Below are 17,085 nucleotides of genomic sequence, written 5' to 3' on the forward strand. Positions count from 1 at the left end.
CTGGCTTCTCAGCAACAACAGAAAGATTTTATTTTGACTATTTTGAATATAATGACATGATGCTGATAGTATGTGGTCTCATGCAGGTGTTATGAGCTTAAACTAGCTTTGTAGGTGCCAATGCGCTGGGATGTTTTTTCATGGCAAAAAGATATGCTCATAACCTTTTAGAAGAAACATAATTAGTAAGCATTAATGCAAAAAACAATGAATTTATATCTGTTTATTAATATCCAATCTTTCTCATAAGCATTATATTATTATAAAGGATTTAAACTTGGATGTAGCGAAAACAAGTTGTAAGCATCATATTTTAATTTGCAAAGTTTGTGTACTCAAACAGGGACTTTTACTCTGGTTTGTACTTCTACAGTTTAAAAAACGTGCAAAGAATTAAATATTGATATACAATATGTACCTGTTAAAACCAGTGTCTATCTTAAACAGTAAATGACAGTAAGACACTGAGAAACTTGTTTTGTCTGGTTGTCATGTTTCTGTGCTCTGCAGCTCATTTGAAACCTGCTCCATTATGTTCAATAGCTTGGCTAACTGTGTCTATCTGCTGTTTGGAGCTGAGTGTACAGTGGGTAATTAGAGTTTGGCTTTGAATAGCCGCTTTGTGCAGCTGAAAACAGCTCTGTGAGGGCAGTGAGAGTAAACCCAAACAGTAAAGTTGTGGACTTGACAGTTTAAGAGTGAGCTTAATCAAACTAAAGCTGCTGAAGACTGAGGCTGCAGATTCTGCTTTCTACCAATATACTCCTCCACTCTTGCATTGTTTTCATGGTTGCTTTTAGCAAATCGAATGTTAAATGTTTTACACCTATCAGGGTTTACAATAAAAAAGATGGCGAGTTGAAAATTTTCATCAAACTAAGAGGTGCATTTTTAAATGTGTACACTCACCTTTAATTGTTGTGGGCGCGTGTGTCCTGACAAGAACATTGGGACCTAAGGGAAACAGTATTCAAAAGGCATTGGTGGAATGCAGAGCAGGAACCCAAGGGAGGAGATGGTCAATACACGTCTGACACGCGGGATTAAATCACACACTTCATAGAATAAACAGGCATCCTACCGGACAATGCATATACTCTAATAAACCAGAAACTGTCAAACTAATAGACTGCAAAGGGTATGATGAGCAAAGAAGAGAATGAAATCAGAACTAACTCATGAAAAATGTAATGTTACAGTGGGGAATCTGCTTGGAAAAACACCATGTAAGGTTTGCAGTCTTCTAGTTAAGTACTTAAGAGATACCGGAATTATAGAGAGAATTTATTTATTTCCTCCAGATCTACCAATACTATGACTCTCCCCAATACTATGTGCCATAGTATTGCGCCACACACAGGAAGAAGAAGAAAATGTCCTACTCCTAGCCGGTTGGTGGCGATAATGCTCCCTTAAGCTAGTTCGCTAACCGCCAATAAATTCAAAAGAAGAGCCGACCAATGACCTGCCTTCTTCCAAAAAACACAAACTTACCCTCCTTTGAAACATTATTACATAGTTATAAGCAAAAGTGTATATTTTTCACAAAAAAAGAACAGAAAAACGTGTCAACATAGTTCGTATACTCAACAGGAGCGGCACATTACAAGTTGTCGGAAAGGTTGGTGCTGGCAGAAGAGAAATAATGTTAGCTTAGCACAAATGTAAACAAGCTAACTTACAAACAGTTAGCCTTGCTGCTTACGGCTGGATTCTGTATGCTTAACCAACTTGCAAGTAATTGACATTAAGTTTCGTAGCGTTTAGTAAAACACGGATGAGCTGGATACGAAGATGGAGGTGGCTGTCAAAGGTGAGTTAACTTTTAAGTCGAATTAATGTTGAAAAGAGCAACCAACCGCTATCTTTAACTCTACATAAAATAGCTAGCAGGCTAACTAGTCTGTAGTGAATTCTGTTTTAGGCGTTAGACAGTTGAATAAACGGACGGAGAATAACTTTACTTTTACTGTTCAAAAATGTGTTATATGTTTGTTTAACCCTAACACTTTAAAGACATTGAACACACCATTGTAGATATGAGAACTAAAGAATGGCTGACACAGCAGTAGGAAAATCCCAGTACTGAAGATTTTGTTGCACTGTCTGCTGGCATTACTGAAAGTTGTCTGGTCTTCCAGGAAAGGTCAAACGGAGGCACCTGAATGCAGCAGACTGTGATGAACTGGCACAAAGTGCAGAGGGCAGTGATGTCCTCACCCGGCCCAATACAACCAACAAGGCACAGGACAACCGCAACCCCAGCAGAGGACTTTACCCCAGGACGCCCACCAAGCGACGGAAGTGTGGTAATAATCTCTAAATTTTCTGCTACATACATTTTTATAAGCTGGGTGTATTCAAAGTTCATGAAAGGCTATAGTTCTTTTTTAATCCATCAAAAGTCTAGACTAGCAATTTTTTCTTTAGTAGGAGTTATAAAATAAATGTCAAACTCTAATCCTCTCATATCTTATATCATCAGAATCTGCCTCAGGAAGTCCTGCAGGGCAACAGAAGAGCATCAACAGTTTCTTCTCTGTGACAGGAGTCATAAGTTCCAGCCCACATAAATCACCCCAGCCTTGCTCGTCCACATGCACAGATGGAGTCAATGTCGAACTATTTCCCAAAGTGGATGAGGAGGATGACGACGATGTCAGCCTTTTAGCTGCCCCAATGGCAGCACAACCTGGAGCAGATGAGGAGGAGGTTGATGATGTCAGTCTGTTAGCTGCAGAGATCATCCCTGAGACTGAGACAAAGCAGAACGTGGTGGTGGATTATTTGGAGGGAATGACAGCAGAAATGTTTGGGGATGATGAGGAGTTTATCAAAGGTGCAACAGACATTAACAGTGAGGAAGAGGAGGTGGAGCCCCTCCCTGACGAGCACTATGGGCTCTTGGGAAGCACCAAGGTTCTGCTTGAACCCCAGGGCTGCATGGACGACCTTCCAGAGGAGGTGCTGAGGCAAGTACTGTGCCTCGTCCCTGCCCAGGACCTCTACCGCAGTGCCTGCCTCGTCTGCCATCGCTGGAGGAACATTGTCCAGGATACAAAGGTCAAACACACCACAAATTTATATTAAGTTATATATTAACAGTAGGGTTAGGCTTAGGTTATCTTAGATTTGATTAAATAAAAGCATGGTCGGTCATCCAAAAAAGAGCATTGCAAATGGATGTTAGAGATGAACTTTAGTTTCAGAGAGTATTTATCCTTTCCTTATGATTGGACTTTTCCGTTCTAGTTATACCACCACTCAGTCACTCTGAAATGTAAAGTAAGTTAAAGCTCATTAAATTGACCAAGTGGTCAATGTTGTGTGTTTGTGTTCCACTCTGCAGTTTGTCCCTTTCAAGAAACAATACTTCCGCTACACGATGTGGGAGAAGAACACGGTGTTGGAAGTGGTCTCCATCCTGAGGAGCAGCCGCATAGTACATCGAGCATCATCAGAGCACAGCATACGGCACCTTGTTGTGTAAGCCTGTATTTTCTTGGAAGGAATCACTTCTGTAACAATGCTGACAGGCCTTGTTCAGAGAGCCAGCCCAAATACTTATTGTACGTATGTAGCATATCTAGATTGATTTAAGAAAGCCTGGATAGTAAAAAAAAAAAAAAGTCTGCATTATTATCACAGAAACCCACAAATCTGATCTGATTTCTTGCAAGTAGCAGTTTGGACAGTCTGTCTTAAAGATCTAATGTGAGAAACAAATCTGTTGTGTCTGATCTGATACAGTAATCTTACAAATGCAAAATGTGATCAGGACAAAAAAAAAAATAGGAACATAGATTTTAAAATGTTCATGGAGGTTATTCTGTGTGTTTTATGTCAGTTTAATGGCCCAGCATAAGGTCGGAGAGCGAGTGAGGCCGGAGGACGTTCTGCAGTATGTTAAGAAGCATCGCCTTTTTCCTCAAGCAGAGGCCTCCATCAGACTACGTGTTCCTGACGTTAAAAAGAACTTTAACCTGGGCATTGAGGTATGACACACACACACGCACACGCACAGTCTTTCTGTAATTATATGGAGAAAACATAATTTTTTTCTGACCTACAGGGTCCCAACCCGTATGCTGCCATGGCTGTCATATTGCTCCTAAGTGAGAATATCGATGACGTGCAGGCCTTGGTGTCTTTGCTCTCAGGCTGCATGTCACACACTGCCATCACAGAGTATCTCAACCACATGGCCATGATGTTGCTGGCATTGAAGAGAAACAAAATCCAGATTAGTAACAGGTAAGAGCTGCACTTGTTCTCACCATAAATTCTGTCATCATTTTCGTTTCTAAATACGATTATTTGGTTTTCTGTCTCTTCAGGTTGCATTACAACATCTACTATGTTCTTCACCTGATGGAGAACGGGCCCTTTTCTGTCGGCTCGAGCCAGGGCGGGTGAGGACCAAAATACTTGCAGTCCTTTGTTTTGACCAATTAAGAATCTATAGGTTGAAAAACTAAACACATTTGTTGTTCAAATATCGATCTTTCCATAACTGTTCCATTTTGTTTGTATCTTGATTAGCGTAATTAGACAGATCAAAATCAAGAGTTACAACCATGACAAAGGGAGCTAAGCGTAGCCGTCTGGTTACCTGGGACGTATGCGCCCGCAATAGAACGAAACTGAAAACTTCGAGATTATAACTTTAATTTTTTTTTTGTCTGTGTGTTTTGCTTTCAGGCAGCCTCAGATGCAGCTCACAGGTGAACAGCAGCAGATCCTCAGTCACGACATCCAGGTGGACCATGTGGTCAAGATTGTGGCTTTCGCAGGTAAAGTAGCAGCTCTCACTCTAATCATCCCGATGTTTGAAAAATAATTTACATTCTCTGAGTCACAAATACACAAGAGTAAAATAATGTAAGATCAGCAGATCATTGTGTCTTTCATAACTGAAAGATCCTTTCTGTCTGCTACAGGTACGGGGAAGACGACAACGCTGGTGAAATATGCCCAGCAGCGGCCGCATCTTCGCTTCCTGTATGTGGCCTTCAACAAGTCAGTGGCCACTGAGGCACAGCGCCGCTTCCCCAACAATGTGGACTGCAAGACTGTCCACTCGTTGGCCTTCAGTGATGTAGGGAAGAGGTAAGTAAATCTCCGCTCAGACACTCTTCTTTATTAATTATCTGGGATTTTAAATCTGTAATCAAGGTCAAGGTCAAGGTATCTTTATTTGTCTCCCGTGGGAGAAACTTGTCTCGGACATAGGGGTCTGCTGCAGACAGGACATTCCACCCACAACAACATTCCACTACACACATACAATAGTCAGAAATAACAATGAACAATACATAAGAAATAAAATACTCAGCAGAGTCACATAAAGTGCAATTCGTAAAGTGCAATTCATAAAGTGCAATTCGTAAAGTGCAATTCATCTCTGTGCAAATTCAGCGTCACATAGCCCCTGATCATTTCCGTCCATCCTGAACAATCTGCCTATTGATGAGCTTGACTGAGAGTGGGATGAACGAATGTTTATATCTGTTGTGCTTACATAGAGGGACTCTATACCTCCTTCCTGAGTTCAATAAAACATATTCAGAGTGCCGTACGTGAGATGTGTCAGATAAGATGTTACCAGCAAGTCTAAGGATTGATTGTTCAAACAGGTCTTGGGGAGTTACAAGTGCTGTCATACCCATGATTTTCCCTGCAGTTTTAATCAGGTTTAATATCTGAGCCTTTGATTTAACCGTTAGGTTGCCGAACCAGCTGATAATGCCATACTGTAAGACAGATTCAATGGTTGCTCCATAGAAAATCAACATAATATTCCTACAGACACCAAACACTCTGAGCCGACGTAGAAAATGCAGGCGCTGGTGGATTCGGGCACAGACACTTGCCACTTGCGTGTGCCAGCTTAAGTCGCTATCAATATGGACCCCTAGATATTTATAAGAATTAACCTGCTTAATGTTACGTCCGTGTATGGCCACGGAGCTGTGATCCCCAACTGACCTTGGATCCATCAGCATCTCCACTGTTTTACCAGTATTAATCTGGAGTTGGTGAGCATCACACCAGCTCACAAACCTGTCCACTCCAGATCTGTGGCTGTTTAAGTTGTAATGTAAGTCACTAAAATGCTAATAATTGTTATTCAATATTTATTATATTATGATGTTGGGCACAAAGATAACACTGCTGCCAAAAAAATCCCCATGAGTGAAATGTACAAGGAAAGTACTGCCTCTCAATTTGGTGGAAGAATGATGTGTGAAACTATTTAGAGGAAATCCTTTTAAAGACAAGAATTTTCTCTTGCTGTAGTAAACTAACGCCAGCATTTTGAATATGAAAACACAAGCTGTATAAGGCAATACAGTAGGCAAACTTTCAACACTTTAAAAACATACTTGCTAATCAAATATTGTAGAACTCGTTACATCGTGAACTAGAAAAAATAGTGAGAAAACTTTTAAAGCCAAAAACTTTTACGTGTCTTTATTGACATACTTTGTCCCAGCTTATTTGCCCTGATGGATTATTTTGCAACTGATGCAATGCCAAGATTTTTTGTACCAATTAATTACCTATTTAGACCCTCAAAGATATATATATAAAAATGGGTTTAAAATACGAGAATTTCCCTATAACTGAAAAATACACAGTTGGTGTCTGGAAAAGGTCGGTTGTCTTGAATACTGGGATGCCTGAGATGCCTGAGATATTTCTTTGACCACCTAAAGATAATATACCAAGTACTCTTTGTTATCGATGATACATCTCTGATTATATTCTGTGTGACTTACCAGTTCAAAAGCAGAATAACCTCTTCTCTGCCTTCTTTTATCTGTAGTAATCCCTGTTTTTCTTTTGCTATATCAGGCGTTTTCTAAATGACTAATAGCACTCCTGTGATCTTCTCTTTGGCAGCTACCACAATCGTCAGAAGCTGACCTTTAACATGAGTGTGTTCGCCCTAAGCGCTGCTCTGCCCGAAGGCCGAGGTGGCTTCACCAAAGCCAAAGTGGTGGCCACCACTCTGAACACCTTCATGGCTTCAGCAGACCAGAGTATTGATGACTGCCATGTCCCCTTGTCCAGCATGAGCAAGAAGGGCGTCAGGTTGGACGTAAACCCAGCTGAAAGATCGGTAAGAACACATCAATCTTTAAAAATGACAAGCATTCCTTTACTTTACAGAAATAATCAGCAAGAGCATGAGCTCCGTGAAATCACATTTAAATTGTTTGTCTTTTATTGTGAAAGTTTTTTGTGGAAGACGCACGGATGATCTGGAACAAAATGAAGGATCACAATGAGAAAGGAAAAGACGCCTACTACATGACTCACGATGGTAGGCCAACCATGGAGGAGTGAAATACATTTACAGAAGGTTAATTAATAATGGAGGGAGTACAGTACATGTGATAAACTCACCTTTTTTATTCCCAGGTTACCTGAAGTTATGGCAGCTTAGAAACCCCAAGCCCAAGCTGTCTAACCAATATGATGTCATCTTCATCGATGAGGCCCAAGACTGCACTCCTGGTAATGATGCCTTAAAAGACAAACTGCATGTAACTGTTATAATTGTGCCTGACATTGTGATTTTAAAGGCATCTCTTTGTTCCCTCGCAGCCATCATGGATGTGCTTCTGTCTCAGCGCTGTGGGAAAATCCTGGTTGGAGATCCTCATCAGCAGATCTACACCTTCAAAAAAGCCATCAATGCCCTGCAAGTTGTAGACCACACCCACATATACTACCTGACACAGGTATGTTACACAGAGGCAAATGTTTGCATGGAAGCAGTTGAGACTTTTGATATACATCCTTTTTAAAAACAAGATCAGCTTATTCTTTACCGTAACAATGCTATCTCCATCTGTGTGTTTGTATAGGTAAGTATTTACCAAGGTTATTGTCGTTTACGAAAACTAACAAAATCACATTTAAAAAAAAAAAAGATGTGTTTACAAAACTATCTAAAGTAAAAAAAATATATAGAGGAAAATGTAATTTAATGTCATATATATGCTGTGTATTTTGGGTGGATATCACATTTATCTGGAGCCTATCCCAGCTGTCATTGGGCGAGAGGCGGGGTACACCCCGGACTGATCGCCAGTCAATCACAGGGCTGACACATAGAGGCAGACAACCCTTCACGCTCACACCCACACCTACGGGCAATTCAGAGTCACCTTTAGAGTCACCAATAAAACGAGCATGTCTTTGGACTGTGGGAGGAAGCCGGAGTACCCAGAGGCAACCCACGCATGCACGGGGAGAACATGCAAACGCCACACAGAAGGAGTATAAAACCCTATGCATTAGAACCGGGATTCGAGCTAGGAACTGAAATTGAAAACAAAAAGCCAAAATGAAATTAAAATAAAAACTGATGATAAATTCAAAACTATTAATACCTTGGTTTATACAGCGTGTATACGTGTATATACTATATGCATGTACTGTATATGTAGGCGCATAAATAAATATGGAAATGTAGCTTTCAAACTGCTTATGTCTTTGTGCAGAGCTTTCGGTTCGGTGCCGAGATCGCCTATGTGGGTGCGACCATCCTCAGGGTGTGTAAGAATGTGCACAAGATTCTAGTAGGAGGAAAGCAAAAAGGTAAACACCACAAACAGTTTCCATTTGAACATGTTGTCTACTTTGAAATACATAATTGTTTCTTTGAAATATACACAATATTATGGTCCTTGAACTGGATGTATTATTAAATATCCTTTATGTCTGTTGTGCAGGCGGTGTGTGTGACGAGACTGCAGAAAAGGCTGCAGCAGCTATCAGGCAGGGTGTCAGTCTGTGCCCGGGGAAGACGGCCATTTTGTCAAGATGCAACATTAGTGTGTTCAACGAAGCCGTCCGGCTCACAGATGCCAACCCGCAGTGCAGGCTGCACTTCGTAGGGGTGAGTGTGTTTGTGTGTGTCTCTAAAAAGAAAACGTCTGGAGGAACTCGCCATTTAAAGGGATAAGTATTAGGATGATATTGTGGGAATTACTCTTATTGAGTTTTTTGGTGACGTTTGGGTTAGACTGCTACCATTTTAAAGTCTGTATGATGATTGATGCCACAGACAGAAGCCACTTAGCTTAGCATAAAGATTAGAAAAACGGGCAACTGGCAAATTTGGCACCACAGCTGTGGAGAAAGTTGTACAAACAGCTCGTTGTGTGCCCATTCTACATTCCTACAACACCCAGCGTGGATTGCCAGGACGCTGGAGTGAAATACTCCTGTTTCACTGCAGGCAATGGCTCAGAGCTGTACAGAATCCCAAATACAATGAGAATATACCGGTGGATTGTCTAAAAAATCTTCTGGTCTGCAGTCTACATTTCAAACCTGACGATTTTGAACGAGACATGACATCGGAGGCGGGCGTCCTAGATTGAGGAGGTGTAGTTTAGCAAGCTCCCTGGCCCATTGGAGAAGCGGATAGCCTCCTCCAAAGGCACAGAGCGAAATTTAATTTTCTACCCTAACCCTACATTAGCTCCCAACCTCAGTCCTATCATTATAGCATCATAGGACTGAGGTTAAAAACCGGCAAACTGGCCCTTTAAGTGTTTATTGCCATTAAAGTTGCCAAAATTGGCGTTTACAATATTTGGTTTTGTCAATCATCAGGCATTAACAGATTGACCTTTCCTTCAGGGTGTCCAAAGTATCGGCCTGAACAGGATCCTGGACGTCTGGCAGCTGAGTGAAGGTGCAGGAGAGGCTTCCCAAAGGCCAGGACAGCGACCAAGATGTAAGAGTCATAAGCGTTCATACATATTTACCCTGTAACTTATTAATAGCAGTACTTTCTAAAAATACATACGCTTTGAGATATTGAATTGTCTTTGTCCTCAGTCATCAGGGATCCTCTTATTCGCGCCTTTGCAAAGAAAAACACCAATGGCTTCTGGGCCCTGAAGATGTACGTCACACAGACAGAGGACAAGGAGCTGGATGCCAAAGTCAACATTGTTGAAAAATACAGAAGTCGCATCCCTGAACTGGTGAAGCGCCTGGAAGAGTGCTATGAAGATGATTTTAACAAAGCAGGTGAGAGAAAGTCGCTTGAAAAACATGAAATGTAAACTTGTATGTATGTTTATGTCTATTATATTCTATACAAATCAGTGAAGGAAGTCTTAAAAAAGGAAGGTAATGGTCTATTCCCTTCCACTCTAAAGTCCTGGCCCAAAAAATGCATTTGTTATTTGACATGCATGATCATGAATCTGCATCTTTAAAATATAAGGCTGTTTTTTTTATAATCTTGTTACTGTCAACAAGTCTCATTAATTAAAGTGTTTTTCTCCAAGCCAATTGGTTTGTAAGATAATCAAACAGATCACAAACACCTTCATTTCAAAAAGGCACTTCACACAGAATAGTGTTATGTTTTTGTCTTTCTAGGGATTTGTTGGTGCAAGAAAATGTATGAAATTAGTTGTTTTGGCTCTTTTATGGTTTAAATTGTTTATTGTTGATAACTTCACTTTGAATTGGTCAAAAGTTGTTATTGATTTTTGCTGTGTGTGTGCCAGACTTCATACTGGGAACAGTCCACAAGGCTAAAGGTCTGGAGTTCGACACTGTGATGGTCAGCGATGACTTTGCCAAGGTTCCCTCTTCCAAACACAACCTTCACTTCCACGACGGCTTCTCGTTCGGTGTGTTTCTATTTTACATTGTAGCTTTTCGGTAGACACTTCTGTACAGATGGAAGTCTATCTGCAAAATGTGTCCACCAGATGGTGCTGATAAGTTGATATTTTAGTCGTATGAATCAGATATTAGCTCATACGTTCAAAGTGAGAAAGCCTTAGGAGACATTTTTGATGAATTGATCAATATTTGACTCCAAAGGCTGTCTAACAAGTAACACCTTTTAAATACTTCTCTCCCCTGACTAGATGACTCTGTAGACGACGAGTGGAACCTGCTGTATGTTGCTGTGACTCGTGCAAAGACATCACTGATCATTACGAAGAACATTCACCGCATCCTCACAGTGGCAGGGGTAAGACATAATTCATAATAATCCTTAAAGCTTCTGCAGGTTTATCTCTCTTTCTATATTTTAATGACACTATTAACATGTATGCAATGACGCACAAGCACTTGCATATATATTTACGGCTGGTACAAAATGTGAGCATCAAAAGTACCTAATTTTTTAAGTGTTTGTTTCTGTTTCTTTTTCTCTTTTCATCTCTCGTCTGTCCTATTGTTAAGATGACAGGATGGGGTGAATGAAATAATGACTTCCTGTTAGTCTCTAAAAGTCTAGTTCAAATATTAATAAATATAGAAACTGGCTTCAGCAGTACAAGAAGCTGCCCTTGGACTACGAGCCATGCCAGCATGCTGGGTGAAGTAAAACAGAGTTAACAAAACTGAAGTTCAAAATGGAAACGTTCAGGTCACCAAAAATAGGATGTGACTGCAGTTCTGAAAATCCCTTGTCTTTTTCTTAACACCCCTTTCAGTTTCACTTCCCCCTAAATTTGTACATTTTCTGGACCGGCTATAGAGAACAATGTGCCTGTGGTCTCCTTAACTGAAATGTCGATGTAGGTAGCTTTTAATTGACCTCCTGGAGAATTGGTTGGTTGAGTTTAACTGAAGTAGTTTGGCTTATTGTTTGCTTTTGATACAACTTGGCCCACCAAATGTTATTTTAGAAACAGGAGAGGAAAAAATGTTAAGCTCAATCAAGTGCTCTTATGTAGTCTGGTTCTTAAGGATCTAAATTTATAGCATCAGAGGCCATAAATCAACCATGAGGTTTCTTTAGATCTGTTTTGGATCCAGATCTCATGTTCGCAACGTCTCCATTTTGAGGTCACAGCTGCTATATTAGAAAATTGAGACATCCAGCATGCAGATGTGGTGAATCAAGTAACACTCACATAAGAATCACACTTAGGCTGAATTTGTTTAGTCACAGTTTCCACTTCTCTTTCCTTGTCTCCTTGGAGTTATGGAGAAATTGTTTTGAGAGAGGAAAATAAAGATAGTGCTCGAGTAACCACAGTCAAGTAGAAGGAATACTGCATGTTTGATGTTTGATGCACAATCAGGTCAAGAATACGCTCGTTACTTTCTCTACATTATTTCCCCCTGGACCACAAGCTTCAAACAAAGACTGGTGTGTTGGTGTAAAGCTATTCATTAACTTACTTTAGGCCTTATACAATTCAGATATTTGAGTTTCTTTATTTTATTGAAGATTCTTTTCTTTCTCACGAAATACCTTATTGTGTCCAGATGTGCATGTAGTGCATGCGCTTAAGTAAAAGAGAGCCATCATTATTTATTAATTATAATTAAAGAGCAGCTCCAGTCATGTTTTAAGACATATAAAATGCTGTGCTTAAAATAACGAATTGTGTCTAATATGCTAAATACGTTTAATTACCTTGTAAAAATCCTCCCAAGGCATCTCCTCCTTCTCCCTCATTAAAAATTCCTGAATCTGCATAGGCCCCGCCCACTATGTAAATTCGCAAACAACAAAACACATCTCTGCCATCGTTTAGTGGCAACTTGTTGAAACTTAGCTAGCTTGAAATGTAGTAATCAGTAGTAATGTTAACGTTAGTAGTCAGTAGTGACGGTTACAGCTGGCTCACGCATCACCGAAGAGGTTGCCATAGGTTGCACATAATGATATGCATAGCATCACCCCGTCCATTAACAGGATTGGCTACTTAGGTTTCTGACATCTCAAACCTGCCAATCTGAAAACGTGTTGTTCAGCCTGTCCTTGGTACACTGCAATTTAAAAGCAGACAGGCCCGGCCATGGAGATGGCTGCTGATGTTGTCCCTGATATGTCTTGTAGCACATGAAGAACACCACATGGACATGTTTACAAGGTTAAACACTTGATTTTCCCTGGAGGGGGTCTTTAATACAGTTATAACACCTCTTCATTCCTACATAAGAAGTCAAAATATCTGCTGTGAAAAAAGTGTCAAATATGACCAAATATTTAAGGAGCTAGAAACAGCCAATGCTTTCTGTGTGTGTTAGAATTGGGCATGAAACTAAAGCTGGAATCAAATATGAATGCAAGGCTTGTTTCAACTAAGGTCTCTCTAGATATCAACTATCAAGGACAACGTGATGACTTCAGCGATCTTAAAACTTCAATATAGAAAACGACCTTCTGTTAACGCTCAGAGTGCTGAACCAAAACCCACCGTGTGTAAGGTTCATGTCTAACAAACAATTTGTTTCGTTGCTCATAAAACATTTGCAAGGTCAACTTAATCCATTTTTTTCAAATTGCATTATTCACATCCATATTTTACATGCAACAATCGTTGCTAGATTTTATCTTGTTACTCCCACCCCATATATACAGTGGCTTGCATAAGTATTCATACCCCTTGAACTTTTCCACATTTTGTCACGTTACGACCACAAACATAAATATATTTTATTGGAATTTTATGTGAAAGATCAGCGCAAAGTGGCACACAATTGTGAAGTAGAAAGAAAATTATACATGATTTTAAATTTTATTTACAAATAAAAAACTGAAAAGTGCGGTGTGCAAAAGTATTCAGCCCCCCTGAGACAATTCTTTGTGGAACCGCCTTTTGCTGCAATTACAGCTGCAAGTCTTTTGGGGTATGTCGTTACCAGCTTTGCACATCTAGAGACTGAAATTGTTGCCCATTCTTCTTTGCAAAACAGCTCAAGCTCAGTCAGATTAGATGGAGAGCGTTTGTGAACGGCAGTTTTCAGAACTTGCCACCGATTCTCGATTGGATTTAGGTCTGGACTTTGACTGGGCCATTCTAACACATGAATATGTTTTGTTTGAAACCATTCCATTGTAGCCCTGGCTTTATGTTTAGGGTCGTTGTCTTGCTGGAAGGTGAACCTCCGCCCCAGTCTCAAGTCTTTTGCAGACTCCAACAGGTTTTCTTCAAAGATTGCCCTGTATTTGGCTCCATCCATCTTCCCATCAACTCTGACCATCTTCCCTGTCCCTGCTGAAGAGAAGCACCTCCAGAGCATGATGCTGCCACCACCATGTTTGACAGTGGGGATGGTGTGTTCAGAGTGATGTGCAGTGTTACTTTTCTGCCACACAGCGTTTTGCATTTAGGCCAAAAAGTTCAATTTTGGCCTCATCTGACTAGAGCACCTCCTTCCACATGTTTGCTGTGTCCCCCACATGGCTTCTGGCAAACTGCAAACGGGACTTCTTGTGGTTTTCTTTTAACAATGGCTTTCTTCTTGCCACTCTTCCATAAAGGCCAGATTTGTGCAGTGCACGACTAATAGTTGTACTGTGGACAGATTCCCCCACCTGAGCTGTGGATCTGTGCAGTTTGTCCAGAGTCACCATGGGCCTCTTGGCTGCATCTCTGATCAGTGCTCTCCTTGTTTGGCCTGTCAGTTTAGGTGGACGGCCGTATCTTGGTAGGTTTGCAGTTGTGCCATACTCTTTCCATTTCTGGATGATGGATTGAAGTGCTCCTTGAGATTAGAAATCTTTTTATAGCTTAACCCTGCTTTAAACTTCTCCACAACTTTATCCCTGATCCCTGTCTGGTGTGTTCCTTGGACTTCATGATGCTGTTTGCTCCCCAATATTCTCTTAACAAACCTCTGAGGCCGTCACAGAACAGCTGTATTTGAACTGAGATTAGATTACACACGTGTGGACTCTATTTAGTCATAAGGTCAACATTCGATCATTCAGCAATCATCAGGCAACTTCTGAAGGCAATTGGTTGCACTCAGAGAACAGGGGGCTGAATACTTCTGCACACCGCACTTTTCAGTTTTTTATTTGTAAAAAAATTTAAAATCATGTATAATTTTCTTTCTACTTCACAATTGTGTGCCACTTTGCGCTGATCTTTCACATAAAATTCCAATAAAATATATTTATGTTTGTGGTCGTAACGTGACAAAATGTGGAAAAGTTCAAAGGGTATGAATACTTATGCAAGCCACTGTACAAAGAATTTAAAGTCATCTGCGACTGCCTGATATCAGACAGAAGACCGTGACCAATTCTCACGAACATTTATCTCTAGCCCTACTGGTGGTCAGAACTCCACAGGTACCTTCCATTTGTGTGTTACTTGACAGTGATGACAAAAGTCTGCAGATTTTTTTTTAGAAATCTAAAATAAACCGCTCAAACCACTCATCCACCACAACATCAACTTCCTGTCACCACCAGGAATAACCCAAGCACTCATTTTGTACAATAAACTCAACTGTTACTTACTCTGTCCCCCACAACATCAACATTTCTGTCACCTCCAGGAATACTTCCTGAAGTCGGACATGCCGAACTCCTTGATGAAGACAGGCGAGCCTCTCCCGTGCTGCGTCGACGAATGTCCCAACTGCACCACGCCTGGTTCAGCATTCATCATGAGCAAACGAGAGATGAAATATGTAAGAAGAATCAACAGAGCCAATATTTTACTGATCAATATACTAATGCCTTTCAGACATATAAGTCTCTGATAAGCTGTTTTTTTAAGTCCCAGAATGTTACACAAAATGCCACTTAGCATTTACTGACTTTGTCTAGAAATGAAACCAGAACATAAAAACACAAGAGCCCCGGTTGCTTATTCAGTTTTTAATTCTTCCTCTTCTGTCTTTGTCCAGACTGAGGCTGTGACCGCCGGTGGCCCTTTGTGTGAGAGGTGTGTGTGGACACGCATCGGACCCATTGCTTTCCTCATGACGGACGACGTGCTCTCAATGGCTGAAATCCCGAATAGACTCGGCCAGTGGCCACAGGTCCACGACTTGATGCTCCTGGCGCTTTTCTAACGCCGTTTGTCTTCAAGGACCTAAAATAAAACCACCTTTCTTGCAGTGTTGGAAAAGAACCTTCAGCCCACCTTTAAAACACTGACCTAAGCATTAAGAAGGAATTATTTCAGGTGTTCTGATACCAAGTGATGATGTAAAAGACTTGTTTGCAGTTTGACAATTTTGTATATATTTTTAAAGTGTTTTTTTGTTGGTGTTTTTATATTCAATTGAAGGGATAAGGGATTATCAGCTCCTGGTGGCCTAATTAGAGGTTTAACTGGAGAGCACTGTGTGATTGTGATGCAATGTTTTAGTATTAAAAAAAATGCTTGCCAACTTTTCTTCACCAAAGAGAAACATGTTCTCTGTGTCTTCCCCTTTAAACAAACCTGATTTGTTTATGTTGGGATTGGAATTACATCTATTGTATTTTTGGAGTCTGTCCAAGTTCTTGCTGCCAAACAGCTGCTACCGACCTCGCCCTCATGTGAAGACTGTGAAACGGCATTATAAGTCATGGCAGAGAAGCAAAACAGCTTGTTAGGGCGTTAAATTAAAATGCGAATACATTTTAAAAGATTAAGATGAAAGAAAAATACGTTCAACAGAAGCTGTGAAATGATTTTAAATTGACATTTTGACAAGGAGATCTACACTGTGTATATGACCAACTGTGAGTTTGAGTCTGCAGAAGAGTCCCATGAGAATATACAGGATGTTTGCTGTCTGGACTTATTGCTTGGGAAAATGTCTTCGCAATGAGGTTTACTACTGGAACTGGAAAAGTTGAAGTGAAATCAACAGGCGATAACAAAAAAAATGGGAAGAGACATTTTTCAACCATACATGTCTAAGTAATTATAATTTTACAACATATTACTGATTGTCTTAACATTTTTATGTAGTATTATTAGTAATCATATAATTTCTATGTACAGAGTCTACATAGAAATGTAGAATGTAGGCAGGGACGTGGATTTTAGGGATGGCGTGTGTTATGGTTTCCATTTGTAGTGGTAGTCTGAGTAATATTGACCAATCACGTATCAGCAGGCTGCGGCGTATGTAGGAAAAACAGGCCATGGAGAGCAAAAGCAGGCGAAATGTAATGCGCCGTAATGACATCCAGGCTCCCATCAGCATCATCTGATGATGATTTAACTTGTTATTAATCTCTACTTGAGTCAAGCTCCCTTGACGCAGTGTCACAAAAGCTGTTCAGCGTTCATATTTCCCAACATCCTCGAATGCATCAGATTGATCCGAACTCCTTTC

General features: G+C 40.5%; 1 protein-coding gene across 2 annotated transcripts; it reads left to right on the forward strand.

The window, feature by feature from the left end:
- Positions 1–1,558: 1,558 nt before the first annotated feature.
- fbxo18 (F-box DNA helicase 1) lies at positions 1,559–16,240 on the forward strand. 2 transcript variants are annotated; one of them, XM_069671163.1, is made up of 22 exons: positions 1,559–1,621; positions 1,761–1,813; positions 2,142–2,309; positions 2,486–3,063; positions 3,350–3,486; positions 3,848–3,995; positions 4,073–4,254; positions 4,338–4,412; positions 4,702–4,793; positions 4,941–5,109; positions 6,907–7,126; positions 7,243–7,330; positions 7,429–7,524; positions 7,615–7,751; positions 8,517–8,613; positions 8,748–8,914; positions 9,664–9,760; positions 9,865–10,059; positions 10,548–10,673; positions 10,917–11,023; positions 15,304–15,438; positions 15,658–16,240. In XM_069671163.1, the coding sequence occupies exons 2-22, from the start codon at positions 1,795–1,797 to the stop codon at positions 15,823–15,825; spliced, it is 3,201 nt and encodes a 1,066-aa protein (XP_069527264.1). In that variant the 5' UTR covers positions 1,559–1,621; positions 1,761–1,794; the 3' UTR covers positions 15,826–16,240. The 2 variants fall into 2 exon arrangements, with proteins under 2 accessions (XP_069527264.1, XP_069527263.1); XM_069671162.1 differs by having other exon boundaries at positions 1,616–1,813.
- The last annotated feature ends 845 nt before the right edge of the window (positions 16,241–17,085 follow it).

The sequence above is a fragment of the Semicossyphus pulcher genome, unplaced genomic scaffold (assembly GCF_022749685.1).
Source record: "Semicossyphus pulcher isolate SPU_LCO1_2020_fin unplaced genomic scaffold, fSemPul1.0.p SCAF_20, whole genome shotgun sequence".
NCBI classification, from domain to species: domain Eukaryota; kingdom Metazoa; phylum Chordata; class Actinopteri; order Labriformes; family Labridae; genus Semicossyphus; species Semicossyphus pulcher.